A 20,457-nucleotide genomic window follows, 5' to 3' on the forward strand; every position below is an offset into this window, starting at 1 on the left:
ATTTCTTGGGGGGAAAAAAAAAAAGTTGTATTTTTTTTTCTGGGGCTTATCTTATTCTGGATTTGCATAATCCTTTCCCTTTTTGAAGCTCCTCACCAAACTGACCCCCCAAAGCAGCTATTTTCACTTTTTAGTCTGAGACAAGAATAACTTAATCCCAGGAAAATGGTTATATTTGTGATTCCTCCTCTGGCTACCATAGTAATTATTCAAAATTTTGACAATTTTGTTTTATCTTCAAGCTATACGCTAACACATCCTAACTGCACGTCAACAGATGATCTGTAAGCACTGAAACAAACAAAACCAAAAAACCAATCCCCACATCCAAAAAAACCAAAATCCAAATTCAACTCTGAGAGTTGAAGCATATTACAAACCAAAATGCAAGTATGTCCATAAACATATAATGCCAATACAACAGATCCCATATATTTTTGGGAAAACAAAATGAGTTGCCACCTATTCAGAAACAACAACTGAAGTATTTATTCAGAAGTACACTTCACATCTAATGCAGGTCAAAAACTAATTACTATTCAGCTGTCATTCCTAAGATTTGTCTCTCTCTCTCTTTCTCTCTCTCTCTCTATATATATATATTAACATGTATCTTACTTAACCTCAGCAGGAAGCTGTAATGAATAAGAGATTCTCCCACCACCAACTTCAGCAATATTATTTGGTGCTGCCAGGATATTCCTAGATTTGAAATAAGCCATACCTTAAGACTGAAGAATTTGTTTTCAAAAAGCAGACAAAAAATTGGGGGAGGAAGAAGAGAATTACATTTAAAAAATGTATTACTATATTCAGAAAGTTGCAGATACTTGAAAAACGGTATAAATCTGTCACAGACAAAAATCAGAGGAAGAGAAGGAGAATTACATTTTTTAAATTTATGACTATATTCAGAAAGTTGCAGATACTTGAAAAACAGTATTAATCTGTCATCTTACAGAAAATGTGGCAAACAGAGACTTGAAAGAGAAGCACAAGATGTGCTGTACACTCACAAGATGAGTGCTATTATTCTACATTCATTCCAACATCTTTGCCTTTCACTTCTAGCCATTGGCCTTTCTCTGCCTTCCTCCCAGACCAAGCAAACCCTTAATAACAAGTATTTTCTCCCATAAAGGTCCCTCTCCAAGTATCAGTAGACACCATTTCCAACCCTTCAGCAATTCCTAGATTTTCTTTATATCTATTTTACACCTTTTAAAATGTAAATCTCTAAATGACAAAAAAACATTCAGAGCTGATTTTCCTTTCCCTTTCTTACTCATTATTTATTCTTACTTCAAGAATTCAGAGCCAAGAGGAGTTTTTAATACTGACTTTAAAAATGCTCCAGTTTTTCATCAATAATCTGTAGAGGAAGGCACAGATAAGCAGTAATTCTTAGGTTTTGCAGAACAAGAATACCTCAAAAACAACTTTATATTACTTTAGTAAAAATACTTTCTTGTCAATAGAGCTGAAAGTGCTCAATAAATGACTTGTTAATGCCTAGCCATTGATATGAAGTAATCTGGTTAAAGCTACATCACCTTGGAAAAGCAGGGGATGTAAAAGAATGAAAATACTTAGTATTTAATTGCAAAACTCTTTGGAAATATGACAGAAAATGTGAGACTTTTTTATCAGCTGGCTGTGGGAAGAATGTTGATAGTCAAGGCAGCTTCTCTGAAAGGAGGTGAGGGGCTGCCCTGTGTTGGGCACTGCAGGACACAGCTGAGCCCATGAGCCAAGCTGCTGGCACCTCTGGGAACACCTGGTGGCACTATGTTCAGGAATGGGCAAATACACCTGTGGAATACACCATGCTGCAGCCTGTGGAGGACCCACACTGCAGCAGGAAAGAGTGTGCTAAGGAAGGAGTGGCAGAGAGGAACTGTTACAGCCTGACCAAATGCTCCCTACCCCAACCCTCTGGGCCACTGGGAGCAGGAGGGAGAAGAACTGGGAAAGGAGTGAAGTTGAGCCTTTGACTTCAGTGGGAGTGGGAGAAAGGTGTTCTAGGTTTTGTCTTCATTTCTCACAATCCAACGCCATTTTACCTGGCAATAAATTACATGTTCCCCAAGTCAAGTCTATTTTGTCTGTACCACCAGTGGATTACTTGATCTCCATATCTTTACCTCAACCCATGAACTTTTTAATCTTATTTTCTCAGCCAGTTGTATTGAGAATAAGGAGTGAAAGAGTAGCTGGGTAAGGACCTGGCAGGCAGCCTCAGTACACCCACTGAAGAATTATGAAGTACCAAAATAAATGGTTTGTGTCTAGGAGAAGTTCTGGGAAGAAGGTTTTGGTGATATCCCCTTAAAACTACAGGAGATTACCAGCATCTACAACTGCTGCTGTTGATTGCAACAGCACAAATACCAGATTTTAAGTAAAACTATCTCAGAAAGAAATAAATGTAAAAACAATTATTATTTATTGAGATAACCTAACAAATTGGTTGAATCTCCTATACCAACTAATGATACGTTTAATAAAAAAATTACTCCCTCAGTGATTTAGGTGATTATGAAAAAAAAATTGACATTTTTTTCTTTTTTTTTTTTTTTACTATCTTATAAAAAAGGAAAATCTTCCAGGCATGTCTACATCTTAAAAATGTTACTGTCACCCCTTTCAAGTGGCAGAATATACTAGTTGACTTCATTTAAATGCTGAAGCCCTTTCATGATCACAAAGGTTCAAAGAAATTACAGATAAAAATTACAATTCTATGCAACACAGATAAAATGAGCACATATGAAAAGGACATACAACCAAAAAAGAAGTTGCTAGACCATAAATGTCTTCATTTAAAGTTAGAGAAGAATTACTCCCTACACAGTCCTCAAATAGTATCAGAAGCCTAAATGAACTAATGAATTTTCTATCCCTGGTTTTCTTTAACTAGAAGTGTTTGGAAGAATCACTTCTATTTCAGTTTTACTTGATCAGATACAAGACATCATTTATATCTGATGAATAAGATGTTTCTCTCAGAATACTTTCTTACAGTCAATTAAAACTGACATCACCCTGGAATTGTTTGAGACTAGGATTGAAGTCCATGAGTAAATACACACCACTTAATACAATACAGAACTGCAAAGCAGCTGTGGTTGCAAGGCACCTCTGGAGGTCATCTGGTCCAACACTTGGCACAGGCAGGTCCACTAGAGCCAGCTGCAATGGATCCTGACCAGACAGTTTTTTAATATCTGTCTCCAAGGAGGGAGACTCCACAACCTCTCTGGGCTGCCTGTGCCAGTGGTCTGCCACTCAGAATAAGAGAGCGCTCCTGATGTTCAGAAAGACACTCACGTTTGCAACCACTCTTGTATCCTGAGCCACAAAGCCCTTAGAACAACTGATTTTGGGTGAAGGTACATGTTATTTATCAATTAGGAAATTGTTAAAAAAATAAAATGTTTTTCAAAGTTATACTTCTTAAAATTCTACACAGATGTCTTACATTGCACTCTTTCTCCTTTCTTCAGCAGATCCACCAGTCATGATGACACTGCTGTTTCAAGACACTAAGTTATTGGGACTGGAACTGAAAGACTGTTCTGGTTCTGGCCAGAAAAGGGTTAATTTTTGCAGCAGCCAGAAGGAAGCATGGTTAGGACCCAGAGGTTGTTCTATACCACCTCATGTCATCTTCTGGGGACTGGTTCCCTTATGGGTGGCAGGGCAGAGGTCAGGCATTGTCAGGGGGTTTCTGTGGGAGTTGAGCAATGACATGTGAATCGTTCACCTTTTCCTGTAAACTGTCATTACTACTGTTGCTGTTCTTTCTTATCTCACTGCTGTTTCCTGTAAATTGCTCCTATCTCAACCCATGATCTTTATTTTTTGTGCCTCCAATTCTCCTCTGCAGCCCATCACAGGAGAGAGAGAGTGACCAAGCAGCAGCACATAGTTTGGAGTGTTTCTGAGAACCCTAAATTGGGAAATAGGATTCCAAACACACAACACTGTTCTGTGATATCCTCCCCAGCAACAATCTCTTAAAATGATATTAAGAGCCCTTCTTGGTAGTGAAGCTGCTGTGTCCTCACCACAGCATCTAATTGAGGCACAGTTCATGGCAATACCTGGACTTGTGTAACAAGAAAGAAATACAACTAGATGTCTTAAGGTTCATTTCAGTCCTAAAATACAATTTTTCATGAAACAGGATTGAACAACAGAAAAAACAATACTCTAAAATTCTGGTTCTTTGCAAAGACCAGCATATCTTAAGAACTTTATGAATCTTGTAATCTTGTAATTGGGATGACATTAAATAACGTGCATGATACTTTTAATTTATACATAAGCTGGAAACTCATCAACTGCAAGTGGTATAGAACCAGGTTTACTGGTAAAAGGGTCACTATAAACTTCCACTGTTATTCAGAGATCAAAACCACGAAAGATATTACCAAATGGATGAAATAAGGTCCTTCCAGAGACACAGAATCTCACTTGAGAAAATAAAACATCTTTTTAGAACAGGTTCTGTTTTGCTTAATCAGAGTTTTCTGATCATGTTCACACCCCTACAGCCAGTAACCTGAACAGAACAGAGTAACACATCACAGAACAGGGACATGAGCACTTGGCTTATTAGTTACCCGAAGTTTATTCTGGACATTAGAAAATACTTCAATGTGATTTTCAGCATGCTAAAAGGACCTAGATGGTTCAGAAGGGAAAACAAAATCTGAATCCATTCTGGTAGGGACCTTGTTCCATAGCAAGTTCTCTCTCACATTAACATAAAAATGTGTTAACTAGCTGTTCGTAGTGCATCAAGTCATAAACATTTTTCTTTTTAAAAGAAGGAGCTAAAGCCCAAGAAATAAAGCATCTGTCTCTAGCAATACACACCTGAAAAAGGCCACTGCTCTACAATGTAATTTTTCACACTTCAGGCTCTACCAGGCTTTGGGTTTAGACTTAACACAAAGCTTTCTCTAACCTACAGCTGTTAACATGACCAAGTACATGCATGGATGTTTCAAATATCCATCTATATTATCATAAAGCGGTCTGAGTATTCCTTCTATTAAACAGACAGTTTCAAAAACATGAAAAATAATTTGAATTCCGACATATTTTTATGGCTTTTGAAATTAAATTGTTCCATCATATTTACACAATGCCCAGGTAATTCTGTCTTTTTCTTTTTGTCATTATAGCAAAGCATGAGGGGGAAAAGGTTACTTCTTGCCACATTTTCAAAATCAAATCTACTTTTGCATCACGCGTGCCAGAGGAAAAATGTCACAATTAAATGGTTCATAAGTATAACACTAAAATTACTATTTAAGTCAATGTAATTGAACAGAAATTAAAATGTAGTTTTTAATTGCATATTACAACTTAAATGGTAGCACTTAGCAGAAAGTGTTAACTCATTTATTTTTTAATTGTTAGCTGCTTCAAGGCAATTGTTTTAATGCAGAAAAAAGTAAGAAGCTCTTCAGTAAATTTGATTGTAGGACACTCAGGCATGTAGATCAAATAAAATATAGGTTGAATAGGTAATTAGGTTTGGCCTGTGATACATTAATGTGGAGACAAATTCTAAAAGAAAGGGAATGAATGTTTTTCATTTCATTCTCTCTTAAACACCACTCTATTTGGATTCTTAAATGCAGTTTGAAAAGTATTTCCATTTGATAGAAAACATGAAATTGAAAATCTTCTATACTACATAGGTCAATGAATTCTTCAGGAGAATTTTGTAAATTTCATAAACTTCAATAAGTGCATAGGGTAATAAGTCTCAACAGATTGCATGTAGCAACTTACTTCATAATTACTTGACACATTAAAAATCTTTAGCCATGCTAAATTCACTGGAGAAGACAAGCCCAAGGGCATGCACATACATTAAAGCATATGATTAGTCCTTACTAATAAGGAGTGTTTTTCCTTGCAAGGTTATTATTTGACTCACAAAAAATGTCAAATATTTTACAGCATCAGGCTGTATACTCTTTCTTTTATCAACTTCAGTACAACATGGCATGTTATGGGTATTCTGAAAACATTAACATACGGTATTTAAATACCATTCAATACACTAAACCATCCTGTGATGGTGTCATAATGAACAAGATACTATTACACAGCTAATCCTGCTGACTGCTCTGCAGTGCTCTCCTCTTCTCTCCTTTGTCCAGCTTTTCTCTTAGGCTTCCTAGCACAATTTATCATAAGAAAAAGATCTTACCACAGAAACATTTGGATTTGTTTGGTTTTCTGGTATTTTTACATTGGTCTGTTGCTGGCAACATATTTCTCCTACCTTTACTCATCTTAAATAGCTTATCCAAAATCAGGGATGATTGACTTCCTTCAAATACAGTTTTAACTGTCTTCCTCTGAAGTATTTCACCACCACAGACAATGTCTAAATAACGTTCTTCCTTTCACATAAAATGCAACTAAATTCTTTTACTAGCTCTGCTATATTGCTCTAATGCCCTAAACTAGCCTGAATATTATGATCTCTTAATTTGTAACTCAAATGCAGGAGGTACTTTGCATCCCCAAAGTGTGTAGACATACTGTGGAATCCAGTACTATATAAGTATTACTCAGGTCTATCAGTATGCTAAATCCCAAAGGGAAAATTCATTTCCCTTCTACAAAGGGACAAGATATCCAAAGATCTGTGATAACAAACTCAAACAGAGCACTGCCAAAAACCTCCCAAAATTCAAAATTGTTAATTGTCATGAAATACATGTAATTGAGAAAAAGGGAAGCACTAGTAAAACTAGTTAAAACATATAAACAGTGAACCTGCCTGTCAAATTCTGAAATATAACCACAAAGTTTGGGCTAATTAAAAATCAAAGCTAGCCTTTTTTTCATATGCATAATTTTCCTTCCCATAATTTGTGGATACATGAAAATTTACCATTAACATCAGTCTCATTCTTCCTGCACTCACTTTCTCATTACCAGGCAAGTTTTCCAACCAAGGACAACAAAAAAAAAGTCCAAGGCAGTGATATATTGCAGGTACTGGTATACAGTCAATCGTTGAGACCAGTATCATTATAAAAACCTGAAACACACTCACACAGTAGAAGTCACAAACCTAGATCCTCTACTGATATATTTTCTTTCTAGACCTGTTCCAAACCAGATTTCCAGTGTGAATTACAAATATCACTGAGTAAATAGTAAAAATGGAAGTGTTATGTATTTCATGTTCATGTTTGTATGCTTCTTAAAAAAAAACAAACCCAAGCACACAGTTTACTTTATGTTTAAAAAGAAGACCACTAGGACAACTGTGGATGGTCAGAATGCTGGTGTTCCCTAAAAGAGGTTTGTGTAAAAAAACCTGATGCAATACAACACATCAGGTAAATGCACACTGTAAATGCATGCTTACTTTTTGAAAGTCTGAGGACTGTAAAAAACCACAAGCTTTCCAATGTACTCAATTGCAAATGATGCAAGAACATCCACTCCTTCACAATTTACATCTTAAGTATTTTTAAAAAATCTGCATTTTGGAAATTGCAGAAAATGCCATCAATATAATAAACTAACCTCACTACAGTGTACCATTTCTCATACCGTGCCAACTTTAAGAGTGCTCTCCTCTTTTGCAGGTTTGGGTAAGTAATATATTATTGAGCAGCATTTTATAAGAATGGTTATGAACACAACTCCTATTCCTTTAAATGGAATGCAATTGCATGCTCAAGTGTGCTGAACTGAGTTTGAAGACTAAAGGTGATCTTTTCAAGACTGCATCCTGCCTGACAAAACCCATACAGAAAATGGCTAATGAACTGGATTGAGATTCTCTGAAAATTCTGAAGTGACAAAAAGCTTATGTCAGAAGCATTAAATTGCTCCTTAGCAAGGCAGGATTACATATTTATCTTTACAATGACAACAAAAGCCAAACATCTCTCCCACTGTTCAGTTTATTTTTAGTAATTGGAGTTTACCATAGATTATAGTTTCTGAGTAATTTCTATAAATAAATTTGACCAAACCTCACTATAGTCATGGCCCCAGAAAGAAAAGGAAAGGAAAGCAGCAGCACTATACACTGTGAAAGAAGGTAAGATGCTGAATCTAACCAGTTTTTAATTGGTTTGTCTGGAAAATATGATATAGAAACATCATTATGGATTTACACTTATAAATTAAAACTGGATTTATTTGAAACTAACTTCCTTCTCCAACTTAAAGATAGCTAAAATCATATGAAGAAAAGTATTTTGCAACAGTTTGCACTTTTCAAATTCATGTTAAAAAGCCAAAAAGAGCAGCAGTGAATTGAACTACAGAAGTCAGTGCTATAAACTGCAAATTCTTTCTGATCCCTAAGTTGTGGAGCCTGTGAAAATCCCATTTCAGGGATATTTAACATCCTTGCCTCTCATTTGTTGCCAAAATTGTGATGATACAAGGATTGTTGAATTATTCTCTCTCTTCTCTTGGATGGGCAGGCAAATGGGGCAAGGTCACAGTGATTAACCAGCTTTCACATCTTCTTCCAGCTCCTAGCCCTGATATGTGCAGTTACTCCCTTCTGCTTCTTTACTCTTCCTTTTGTAGTTGAGATAGGAGTGACTTTGTTTTGGAAAGTGAGTGAGGGAACTCTACCTAGGAAACTAGGATCTCCAGCACCCCTTGACTCCAATTGGGCTAAATCAGAGCAATCCCATCAGATGTTTTTCTACATCTCTCCCAGGCTGAGAGGAAAACAAAACTGGTGCAACAAAGACTATTAATTACAAAACCACTGCACAATTTCTTGCAAATGTATGTAAAATGGATATGACCTTCAGAACAGAAGAGACACCGACAATGACTGAAGTCAGATCTTTAAGGATTGACTTGGCAAGATCAATTTCCAGTTTCTCCTCACAGGAATGAGGTTTCTCTTCTGTCAATTACCATGTTTTTCTGTGATAGACAACTACTATGTCAATCTCAGAAGTGCAACAGGACTCGAGACCTGAGGTAGATTAACAAGTCCAACCAGAGCTAAAAAAGTCAATGTAAAAAGCTATACAGCCCTCACCTGGACCCAGGCAGGTGCCTGAACTGAGATTACAGTACTGCCCAGTGCACAAACAGAGTTGCATATCGAAAATACTGTGTGTTTTCCCCCACAGGTTAATACTTTGCACAATTAACTGGAGCTCTTTGGTAGTTTTCAACTGACAGACTCAAAAAACTGAGGACTACAGACAGAAAGTACATGTGTGAAACTAGTCAGATTGAATTATGGCAGCAAGTCACATCAATCACTTCTTTTGGAACATAGATTCAGTTGGAAATCTACTGAAAGCTAAAATTTGACACCACAACATCTATAGCAGGGTGTTGAAATCAGTGTATTACTCTTCTTGTCTGTACAAGACAAGAACCCATGCTACTATATTTAATTAGAAGGAAAGTTTAAAAACTCAATCAAAATCAGGAAATATCAGGCAAATGTCAACTGTATGGCCTTAATTCAACACATATGCATGGCTGATTTATGTTTTTAACTAGTGCATAAGTGTTTATATAACACATTGTTACTATCTTTAGGAAATGTCCTTAGGGAAATATATATTTTGGCTCTTTGTTTCCTTTGCAATCTAGACTGAATTTTGGTTGTGCTGTGAAACATACCATTTCCAAATCCCCTTCTTTTTCTAACTGTCACATAAAATAATTTCTCGATATAATTTAGATAAATTTTAACATTATCTTTAAATGTTCACGGCATGACTTTCTTGCTTGCAGTTCTAGCTAGCCTGAGCATGGTATATTTGAAAGCAGGATATTACTGAATTATCTATATTCTAACAACACACCATTACTTTCTATAAATACAAGAATAAATAAAGAAATAAAGTTTCCTATGCTTTGTTAACCGAACCTAACTAAAGGTCAAAGAGAGAAAGGCAAAAAAAGAAAATAAATAAGTTACACATAGTTACATAGCAGCTATTCAGTTTGTGTTTATTCACAGTCTTTACATATTCATAACCTATTTCAGGCAAAACTCTAACTCTTGCTTTAATGCTTACTACTTGTGGCATTTGTCTCAGTCGTAAAATCTATTTTCTCTGAATCCAATGCTAGGAGAAATTAATTACTTCACTATGTGTTTACAAATACAATTTGTTCTTTGATGTATAACATTGACATAACCAACTTGAGATGCTAGTTAAAGAACATATCATCATCCTATCATTTTATTCTTCCTTAAGAAAACCTAAGGACTAAAAAGTCCTGCATGTTTAGTACTGCAGATTAAATTAGATTCCTGACCCTAGTGATTTGATATTCACTGCTCAAAAGCAGAAAAGCCTTATTCTAGATTTAAATATATGGGTCATCCTCTCCAAGGAAAACTCAATAATTAAAAATTATATTTTTTTAGAATCACACTTAAAGCTATTCAAGTCCAAAGTAAAGTACCCTGCACTCAGCACTGCTGAGGCCTCACCTTGAGTTCTGCTTTCAGTTCTGGGACCCTCACTACAAGAAGGACATGGAGGTGCTGGAGAGAGTCCAGAGAAGGGCAGCGGAGCTGGGGAAGGGTCTGGAGCACAAGTCTGATGAGGAGCAGCTAAGGGAGCTGGGGATGTTTAGCCTGGAGGAAAGGAAGCTCAGGGTAGATGAGATAACAAGCACTAGAACAAGAAAAAAATGGCTTCAAATTGACCAGAGGAGTTTTAGATTGGATACTAGGAAAAATTTCTTCACTAAAAGAGTGGTCACATATTGGAACAGACTACCCAGGGAAGCAGTGTAATCACTGGTCTTGAAAGTTTTCTAAAGACTCACAGATGTGGCACGTAGATGTGGCTTAGTGGTGAACATGGTCGTGCTGAGATGGACTTGATCATCTTGAGAGGTCTTTTCAAACCTAAATGATTCTAGGATTCTAACTTATTAATATTTCATCACTAGAATTTTGTTGCACAGAAGAAAAATACATTGTTCCATACCTGTCCACTGATCTTGGACAGGAGCCAAAAAAAACAGGTAGATTTAAACAATTATTTTTAAATGCATATGTGTAATTTTTAATTAATAGTAATAATGCTAATATAAATATGCCAACTGCTGGAGTATCCTATGTAACAAACCATAGAGTTTTTTTTAACATGCAAACCCCAATATTCTGCTCAGGCTGAGTCTGCAATTTTTGCAGTGACACTAAGCATAAACAACCCCAGGAAAAGTCTAAACTCTTAAGACTTTCAGTATCACTAACACAGATTTTATTTTTTTTTTTTAAATGAAGCACTTTTTCAGTAATACTACATTTTTAAGAGTTTGGTAATAGAACACTGAGATTTTCACCTCAGGGTTACTAAATTCAATATGGCCCAGATCAATAGCAACTCAAAGTCATCACCATTTGATGAGAATTTGGAGCTCAGGTTAAAATGTATTCTGAACTTAGACTACTCCAGTGAATAGCTTCATAACTGACACTAACATGTATGGTTGCTGGCAGTCTCACTACAGAGCCTTAAATTCACTGGGAACACAGAGAGATTTACTTTCTGGACCTGCAGCAATCTTTCTGAGTCAGGACTAAGGCCCAGTACCTTGCACTATGAGGAATCTCAGACTGTTAGCTGCTTATTTTGTACCTGTCCCAAGAATAAAGAGCATTAGAACCCAGACACACTTTTCAAGTAGCAGATTTGCTTCACTGCTTAGAAAGAGAAAATAAATTATTTCAAAACTGGATGACCTCAGGCTGCACACCAGAACAGAATAACCCTTCCCCTCCAAGACCAATTTATTAAAACATCTGGTTTACACAGCACCTTAATCCTGCTAAAATACAAACTGCTTGTTTAAGAAATTAACATTTTTTAAAAGCCTGGAAACTGTATTCAGGTAATCTATCATATGACATCTGATTAGAACAAGAACATTATTTGCTACTAATGAAAAAGCATACTCAAATTTCAAAGCAGGACAGATGTGGGAAGATCCAAGGCAGAAGAGAGCAGGTGGCAGGCTAGCTGGCAATTACAAAATGTAGAAGGTTATAAAATGACTAAGACTTAATTGTCAAATCTATACATTTTAAGCTAACAAAATAGTAACTTAGTATTTGTATAGCATTTTGCCTTTTAATGTTAGAAAGCAGAGAGATCTCTTCTGTACATTTAAAGTTACATCACTGTTCCACAGGCAGCTTTCAAATAAAATCTTCATGATTAAAAAGCTCACTCAGTTATCAATATCCTATACCTGAAACACAGTGCTTTGATGGCGCAGGCTGAGAAAAACAAAAGCACAAAATGCATTTTAACCACAAAGGAGCTCAGCACCAGAATGATCACAGTCTACAGTTCAATAATTAAGAAAAAATGGTAACTATCATGTTTCCAGCATCTACAATAACCTGTGTAAAAACAATGCTTATGTATAAAAGTATACTTACATATTATACAGAGGTATACTTAATAAAAGTATACTCATGTATACTTTTATTTCATAGTATTTTTAATAATCTTAATTTAAAGGTTAACAAGGTTAACAGTATATCAAAGAGATGTATGCTCTGTGCCCAAGAAGCTTTTTACCACTCCTGCTTTAGTAAAATCAAGCCAGGTGCTCCTGCAATACCAAAAACACCCAAATGCCAAGAAGTGCCGCAGATAACATGAAAAACAAAAATAATGAGAAACATCATTTTCTATCCATACATCTGGTCCAGCTGGAAGGGATCAGGCACTTCTTTCTCCACCTTTATCTCCTCTTTACAGAGCAAGGAAATATCAAAAGGTCAAAAGTATTCACCAGTCATTGAGACAGAACTTGGAACTCTATCTTCATAGATGAATGAGTGAAATAATGATATGAAATGGAGATTCCAGTGGAGAGGATGAGGAATTTGTAAACCAAAAGGAATTATAATCCTGGTCCCACTGAAGACAATGATAAATCTCCCAATGATTTCTTAAGGGCCAAGATTTTCATGCAACAACAATATTCTTCACATAAGTAATGAACTCTCATGAAAACAACATGTGTTACAAATCACATAAAATCAAATCAGAACAAAGTATGAGGGAAATCCCACTGAGAGAAATGATTCATCAATAGCATGATTCCAAAAACAGTGAAGACATATATTCTTGCATGAATATTTGCAGAAATGACTGAACAAGATCAGATGTAACAAAATATGTCCTCTAAGAAGTTCCTTTTCTTTCTTCCAGCTCCACATAATAGGTTGCTCAACAAGAAGTAAAGTGTTAAATGATTACTAAGTAGTAGCTTAACAACATATTCAGGCTACAAAACACTACATCCCAAAGGAAGTCCATTCCCTCTAAATTTTACCTTAATTACTAATAAGCATACATAGAACAAGTTTTCCTGTCACCTTTTAGTAAGACACAGGAAAAAAAAATCAGAAACTTGAGCTAAATAAATTAAGATCTCAACAACCTGTGAGATCTTGCAGATCTTCTTTTCAGAAACAGAGCATCAATATTCAGTGACAAAACAAAAATAATCTTAGAAATAAACTTTTTCTTTGCTTGTTTTGCTTTGAAGAGTTTTGTTGATCAGCATGAGAAGAAGCTTTTAGCAATTCCTCCCAGGTCCTTAGTCACATGCAGTTTGCATGAATAGTATTGGCAGCACTATATGAATATGCAACTTAGTCCTAGGTAAGTATATGATTTCCTATATAGCAAAAAAAAAAACCCCTCTCTAGAGTCCCATTACTGCATTTCCATGCTCTCAAATACAACTGAGTCAGCTCAATTTCCGACAGATCGAGTTCAAGAAGAGGATAGATGCAAAGGTTTCATAAATGATATAGGTAACATGCTCTTGGTATGTGCCTCCATCTACATGTGTTCCCAAATCTGAATTTAAGCATCCTGGCTGCAAAGCAAATTGAGTATTTCTTTCTCTCTGAATTTATGAAAGGTAGTAAGTCATAATAAATTATTATAATTTTACCTAAAACAAAACTGGAATGGACTGGAAAAGCATTGTATCCCATTATTTCCACACAGCCCCCCTTTTCTGTGATATAAAATTCCAATTATTTAACCTTCCCTCATAAATATGATTTTCTAAATTTATTTTTACTGTTGACCTAGTGTTTCTGTTTTCTTTTTTTTTTTGAAGTAAAATTAAAACTATACAAAAAAGTTACTAAAGGTGGATGGATCACTGCTACACAGAAATACAGAAAAATTATCTCTCTTTTCTGCAATACTGATATTATCTGACTATCTCCCAAGAGCTTGCTTTCTTTTATTATTTTATTTAATTTTCGGTTCTAACTAAAGAATAACAACAAGGCAAGTTTAGCTCCTTATGGACATAAGCTCAGTGTATTCCGAAATTTGGGCAGAAGAATAACTTTATAATGCTATAAGCATGTCTTCAACCAGCTATGTAACCTTATGAAAAAAAAAAGGGAAAACATTCCTCTGTCTCCTTCCCTTGGTAGATCATTTTACAATGCCTAAGAAGGAAGCTCTTCTCTACAGCCTATTCTTTATCTACTTCAATACTTAAATCTTATGGAAGCAGTAATCAAAAAGAATAAATCACAAGGAAAAAAAGAACTCAAAGTATTCAAAAAGAATAAATCAAACTAAGAACTGAACATAATTTAATCTTTCTATCAAATTAGGCACTTTGCACAGTACAGCATTTCCAAAACACTAGTTCATGGATTATAGGCACCTCTAAAGTACAAATATCAACAGTGCAGAGCAGTTGATGAGCAATATTAAATTACTGTAATTGTCTACACTTGGGATGCCAATAGCAGGGAAAACAACTCCACTTCTTACTCCTGGAAGGATGACAAAGCAATGTACTACTTTATCAAGCTACTTTGATGTTGTCTGGTACATAGTCCACAACCCTGAGCTACCACAGAAGACAAAGGAAAAAAGAAGCTAAGAGGCTTCCCTATGAGTGAAGAATGACAATCCCTAGAAAAGATCTGATAGCAAAATGATTTATGACAGAGTAACTCTTTCCTAAAGCAAGCAGAACTGAGAGGTGGACATTACACACCACTTGGTTTCACATCCGTGCTAGAGGCAGAAAAGGGATGCTGACCCAGTTCACATCCATGATGTGATGAACAATATGTATTTCTAAAATGGAAAATGTGTCAAGTGACAGGTAGGAACAATTCACTTGTGGTACAATCATTTTCCCAGTGAGCTTATTACAAATCATATGACACAGCCCTTCTCCTATTAGATACAAATGGCTCCTATAGGCTTCTGGGGCCAGTGACATACATTCTCCATTTCTTTTTGCAGTTCATAAATCTGTTTTCCTCCACAACTGTATTAAATGTTGATGTTGTATTGTGATAACATATTAGCTGTCAAGCAAAGGAAGCAGAACTCATCACAGTCTGTTCAGGTCAAACACTTTACCTAGACAGCATACCTACATGCTGCCTGGTTGTCCCTAAAATGTTAACCCTTTTTGTAACAGAATTATTTTTAAAAGACACTAATTTATCAAAGCAGTAAGATGCAATACTAAACATCCAGGTGAAAGTGTAGAAAACCAAGTCAGTTCTGTTGAAGACATCTGAAGGACCAGTTCTCCTAGCAGTGTCTCTGAAGACAACTTCTATATATTTTGTGAGGAGGTATAAATTTATAGATGGAATAGGCCCAGTCTTATTAAACTTCTGCATTTTCATGGAAATTCAAAGACAGACTCAGTTTCTGTCAGAGGGGAAGATGAGTTTGGGGATCTAGATGATCAAGCATGCAACCAACCCAACTTTGCTTCAAACACACCCTTCTCACCTGTTTTCCAAGGAAGGCAGATTTTCAAGACAGCAGACTAATTTACAATGTTCATTCTCAGTTCCAACGTGAAAATTATACATTTTCAAACTAGTATGATTCATAAAATTTACCAGAACACAATTGTACTAACTGCCACTAAGAACCCTTATCTCTGAGTAGAAAGAACCTTAACAATAGGCCTAAACTGAATTGTTGGAACTGTTCCATGCATCAGATAAAATGCACAAAGTATGTAATCAGTTCTACAATCACAAGACAATATATCTGCATACTACAAAGAGAAGGCTTCCTCTTTTTCCTTCGCTTTTCTTTTAACAGAGAAAAATTTATTCTTGCAAGCAAAATGTTATTAACTGCAATTAAGAGAAAGAACCAAGCCTCATACAACTTGACAGCATTATGTTCTACTAATTTCTAGTGAACAAGAATAGTATTTATATTAGAAACCATAGAGAGCTTTCATATGGCTTAATCAACGACATCTTATTATAACAACATTTCCAGTATCATTACACACATTACACTGAACATTAATATAATTCTTTCTGTTATATCTCTGTCAGACAATTAATATGTCTTTACACTTTAATGGTATATGAATATGGTGGTGATATACACACAATATTCTGTTTTCCTGAGAGGCAAGTAAATGAATCAACATTTAAAATATATAACAACATGAAAGATTTTGAATCTACCTTCTTTTTCTGGGTTCTGTTCCTGCCTCCCAACCAATCATCCATCTGCTCCTCAATCTCTTCAATTGAAGCTCCATGATCATAAGATGGTACATACACATTGGATTCCAGGGCTGTGTATACAGGGAATTCCAATTTTGGTTTCTTGACTTTAGGCTTCTTCTCTTCTACACAAAAGTAAAAAAGAAGAAAAAGTAATGCTACTAGTACTGCAGGCATGCATAATTCAGGAGGAGGTTTAGCTCCCCATCTCTTAATCCTATCTTAAAATTTCCACAGCGGAAGTGCCTTTAATTTCTTTGTTAAAAAGAGAATCAGACTTTTGCATAATAATTTTCTTTTTATTAAAAGTAAATAGCAATGCACCCACTTAGCTCCTCGTCCATCTGAACTATTCTGGAAAGGGCCAGTTGAGTTAGCTCTTGTTACTGCTACACCACTTGGCAAAGAAGATTAGTACAGGCAAAAGCACAGGAGCTGTTAAAAATTCTGAAGTCCAGCCAGCTTCAGAGAAATTTGCAATGGCAGAAAGGTGAATTTTAGACAATTCTGTACTACTTTATGGTCAGCTATGCTAAGTAGAAGCTTCTGAGCCAAGAGATGGCTTCTCTATTGTCAGATTTCTCCAACCACAAACAGCTCTGTTCTAGCACTTACACATTTAGGAAGATTTAGATGTTGGACCTCATTTCTAACACTGATTACTGTTTTCTGCTCTCTCTGCCCTTCAGACGGTATTAAATGGGAGCAGCAAACTCATAGGAAAGAAAGGAAGGAAGAATCACAATACCTAAACCTCAGCATCTAAACATGCCTCCACTGTATAAGACGATCTCAAAGGTAAGATTTAAAATGGACAATTGACAGAACTTTAGAAAAAACAAAATGAGGAGCAGAAAGACTCTTCAACACCCAGAAAGCATCCAGAAACCTCAGGTGTGCCCAGTGGCACTCTTCTGGCTTTTCCTCTTGCTGTAGTCACAATGACTAAATGTTCCTAAACTGAAAGAGCTGATCTAATACTCCACTGCAACCAAGAAGTTCTACACTCGACTCCACCTTTTCACTCTCCACTGCATATCTTTGTGGTCCTCTCTCTCCTATTGTTTCTACAAGCACACAATCACTCAAACTACTTCAATTTACTAAGCAAGTAGAAAACTGTTCTTAATACTCACACAAATGGAAAAAAATTCAAGTCATTTAAAGGTGGTGAGCAAGGAAAAGAAGAACCACACTTGTCTGATCAGCTTACCTGCCTTTGCAATCATGCCCTAATTCTTAAGAGGAGAAAAATCTGATTTTCATGGAACCTCTAAAAAATTCCTAAAGAGGACAGAGGACAGTTCCCTACAGACTCTGAAAGAGAATTTATTTTCCTAATGGTATTTGTGCAGAAACAGCACAGCGAAAAGACTCCGCAGATTTGACAAACCCTAGGAACTGAGTACTTAAGAAAGCAATAAAGGGATGGAAAACTGTTCCAAGTCCAAAATGAACAGAAAAGTCACACAGATCTTGAAAGTTAACAGGATGACAAATGAGCTTTTAAACTTTTCACTGTTCAGAGTTTCACTTTACGTTGTTCAGAGACCTGTTTTTACACAGAATCTTTAACTTTACCTGTCAAATTTCAATAAATGAAATATTAAGTTAAAATTTGGATGTGGATTTCTTTTAGTATCCTTCTGTAGGGATGTGTAGAAAATACAATGAAATGACAGATACTCCTGAAAATTAAGTGAAAATTCGAAAGTGTAATACCACATTTGTCTCACTTATGCAGACATTAGTAACAGGTTTTTGTTAATTTCAAAAGGTAAATTTTATAATCAAATCACATATATTAAATATTATCTCATTTTACTCCAAAATTGCCACATATAACAGCTTCTAGAATCTGTTAAGATTTGTACAGATAAGTAACAATAGCTTTACCAGCTCTTCATTGCAAACACTGATACCAGTAAAAACATTTTAGGAAGTTAATTTCAATGACAATTTTTACCACCTTATTTCAATCCCTTGGAATAATCAAGCACATTCTGTGTGTGTTCACTTGGAATTACTTAACAGTGGAGACACCCCATAACAGCTGTTTTTTTCTGAATCTTGCACCCCATCAGCTACTGCTTATTAATTTTTCCCATCAAAATATGTGAATAGTTAAAGCCTGAATGGTTCTAACCAACAATTAAAAATGAAAAGCATAGCCTGGAATAGGTCATCTAGGCTCTTGCTGTAGTTTTGGAAGTAATTCTGCAACTATTTCCAGGGGACACTGCGCTCCACTTTAAAATGAGGTATCAAAGACAGTATCTAGGCTTTCTTCAGGCAGTTAAGTGACAGAGGAAGACCTAACATTGATAAGACACCCTGCTGTTTGCTGACTATCAAAGGAATGAGAAATCCCACCTAGAGAAGATGGCTGTACAACCTCAAACAAGCACTCAACCAGAATTAAAAAAACCTTATCTCTACTGTCTCCCATGTGTATACAAAAAGATGAAGGCGTTTAGCATACCTCTTGATACCACAATGGCTGTCAAATTGAATTAAAAAAAATAAAATAAAAAAAAATTGAAGTCACAGCACCTTTGACATAGGGCTCCCAATAACCTACCAAGAACAGTTTCACCTCAGAATTTTCAAAGCCACTTTTTAGAACAGGGAAGCACATAAAAGCAGTTTAATGGTAATATCTTAAAGTATTTTAGAGCAATTTCAGAAGTTATGTTTACTGCTATGAAGCCTCAAATTAAGGCAGCCAAGCAATGGTGCTCTTTCAGGTGAATATTGAGAAAGCAAAATAGACCACTGGAATTATTTCCCCCAAACAACAGAAGTCCACAGGAGATAATCAGGAAGAAAACCTCCCTCCTTCATGTTATCTTTTCACTATCAGGAATTCAATTGGCAGCCTAAAAGACAACTCTGACCTGACCAGGCACTTTGAGCTGAAGAGAATATGGATCAGGTTTTCCAAATACTGGATGATACCTAGAGAGCTGAATCCTGTATCTGCTAAGGCTTGACAGACAGCCAGGAAGTTGGGGCAGCTGCCCAGCACCATGACCTAAAGTAAGGATGTGTTTGATCATGCTGACAGTAGTGACAACTGCAGCTGTGATTCAGAGTTTTGAAACACAAGTTCCTTTAATACTTTCTAATGGTGCTGGTTCAGGCCATCTACTATAAAAGAACAGATTTTTAAAAGACACTTTTCTCCTCCAGTCTCAAATATTGTTTTAATATTGTTATACAAACCTAACTGCAGGAAAAGCATACAGAAGAGATTTCCTAGGTTCCTCTCAGTTCTGCAACAGCGAGCTCAGTATCTGCTGGAGACCCAGTCAGACCACAGTGCCCCATGTGGACACCAACACCCAGCAAACCTTCGCAATAACCAGTTACTGGCACTCATACAACTAAACACAGGGGAGAGAAAACAATCTTGGTAAAACAGAGCCTGACTACAAGAGGGTAAACTAAAAGCTTACTCCCATTACTATTTTCTGGGAAGATAATGTACTTTAATTGCTAAACTACAGTGTAGTAACTTTTTTAGCCTATTAAATAGAATTAAGAAAACAAATGGAATTTGGTTTTTGTGCATATGGAACTCAAGATCATAAGCACAATGGAAATTGATATCTACCAATCCAAAGTCAACTGATCAGTATTTTACATGACTCATAACTTTTAGAGAGTTCTAGTCTTTAGCAGAATTGTTTGATATCTACCAATACAAAGTCAAATGATCAGTATTTTACATGACTCATAACTTTTAGAGAGTTCTAGTCTTTAGCAGAAGGAATTTTGTTTTATCACTTCCTGAATTCATATTGCAAAACCTCTACCTTTCTACAAGTATTTTCCACCTTTAGAATTATCAAGTTCTTTATCAGAAGAATAAAATTGAATGTGTATTTAAC

The 20,457-nt window shown here is 35.9% G+C and overlaps 1 protein-coding gene across 1 annotated transcript in view; it reads right to left on the reverse strand.

Annotated features, from left to right (window-relative positions):
- The window catches only part of DNAJC1 (DnaJ heat shock protein family (Hsp40) member C1), a 165,183-nt gene that overhangs the window by 23,078 nt on the left and 121,648 nt on the right, over positions 1-20,457 (reverse strand). Inside the window, exon 12 of the mRNA XM_039705591.1 lies at positions 16,523-16,689. Within this exon, the coding sequence (XP_039561525.1) occupies positions 16,523-16,689 (167 nt within the window). The remainder of the gene's footprint in view (positions 1-16,522; positions 16,690-20,457) is intronic.

Source organism: Passer montanus, unplaced genomic scaffold (genome assembly GCF_014805655.1).
Source record: "Passer montanus isolate IOZ18808 unplaced genomic scaffold, ASM1480565v1 scaffold10, whole genome shotgun sequence".
NCBI lineage: Eukaryota > Metazoa > Chordata > Aves > Passeriformes > Passeridae > Passer > Passer montanus.